This window comes from Apaloderma vittatum, unplaced genomic scaffold, assembly GCF_000703405.1.
Source record: "Apaloderma vittatum isolate BGI_N311 unplaced genomic scaffold, ASM70340v1 scaffold10872, whole genome shotgun sequence".
Lineage (NCBI taxonomy): Eukaryota > Metazoa > Chordata > Aves > Trogoniformes > Trogonidae > Apaloderma > Apaloderma vittatum.
In genome coordinates this window covers 17,167-17,553 of record NW_009703084.1, presented here as the reverse complement: position 1 = coordinate 17,553, position 387 = coordinate 17,167, and the positions used below count along the sequence as shown (strand labels likewise).

General features: G+C 65.9%; 1 protein-coding gene across 1 annotated transcript in view; it reads left to right on the top strand.

Moving 5' to 3' along the window:
• Positions 1–387, top strand: part of CDCP2 (CUB domain containing protein 2) — a 6,701-nt gene that overhangs the window by 1,843 nt on the left and 4,471 nt on the right. Inside the window, 2 exon segments of the mRNA XM_009864490.1 lie at positions 1–188; positions 270–383. The exon segment at positions 1–188 is cut by the window's left edge and continues 33 nt beyond it. Coding sequence (XP_009862792.1) covers positions 1–188; positions 270–383 — 302 coding nt within the window.

The following is a 387-nucleotide window of genomic DNA, read 5'->3' as shown; positions in this document are numbered from 1 at the left end:
CGCCGCCTGCGCCTACGACTACCTCCAGGTCTACAATGGGGCTTCCCGGGATCGGGGCAACCTCCTGGGCACCTTCTGTGGCCGCAGCCCCCCGCCACCCTTCTCTTCCGCCTGGCACGTCATGGCCGTTGTCTTCCGCTCCGATCGTCATGTGGCCAAGCGCGGCTTCGCCGCTGCCTACCAGAAAGGTAGTGGGGAGGGATGGAGGTGGTGGAGCATCTGTCTGTCTGTCCTCCCTCTCCGTCCTCATCATCCATGCCTTCTCGCAGATGCCTGCGGCGGGCAGCTGACAGGGCTGTCTGGTGAGATCACCAGCCCCCGCTACCCGGAGAGCTACCCCAACGACGCTGAGTGCCTCTGGAGCATCGGGGGCGCTGGTGGCAGTGG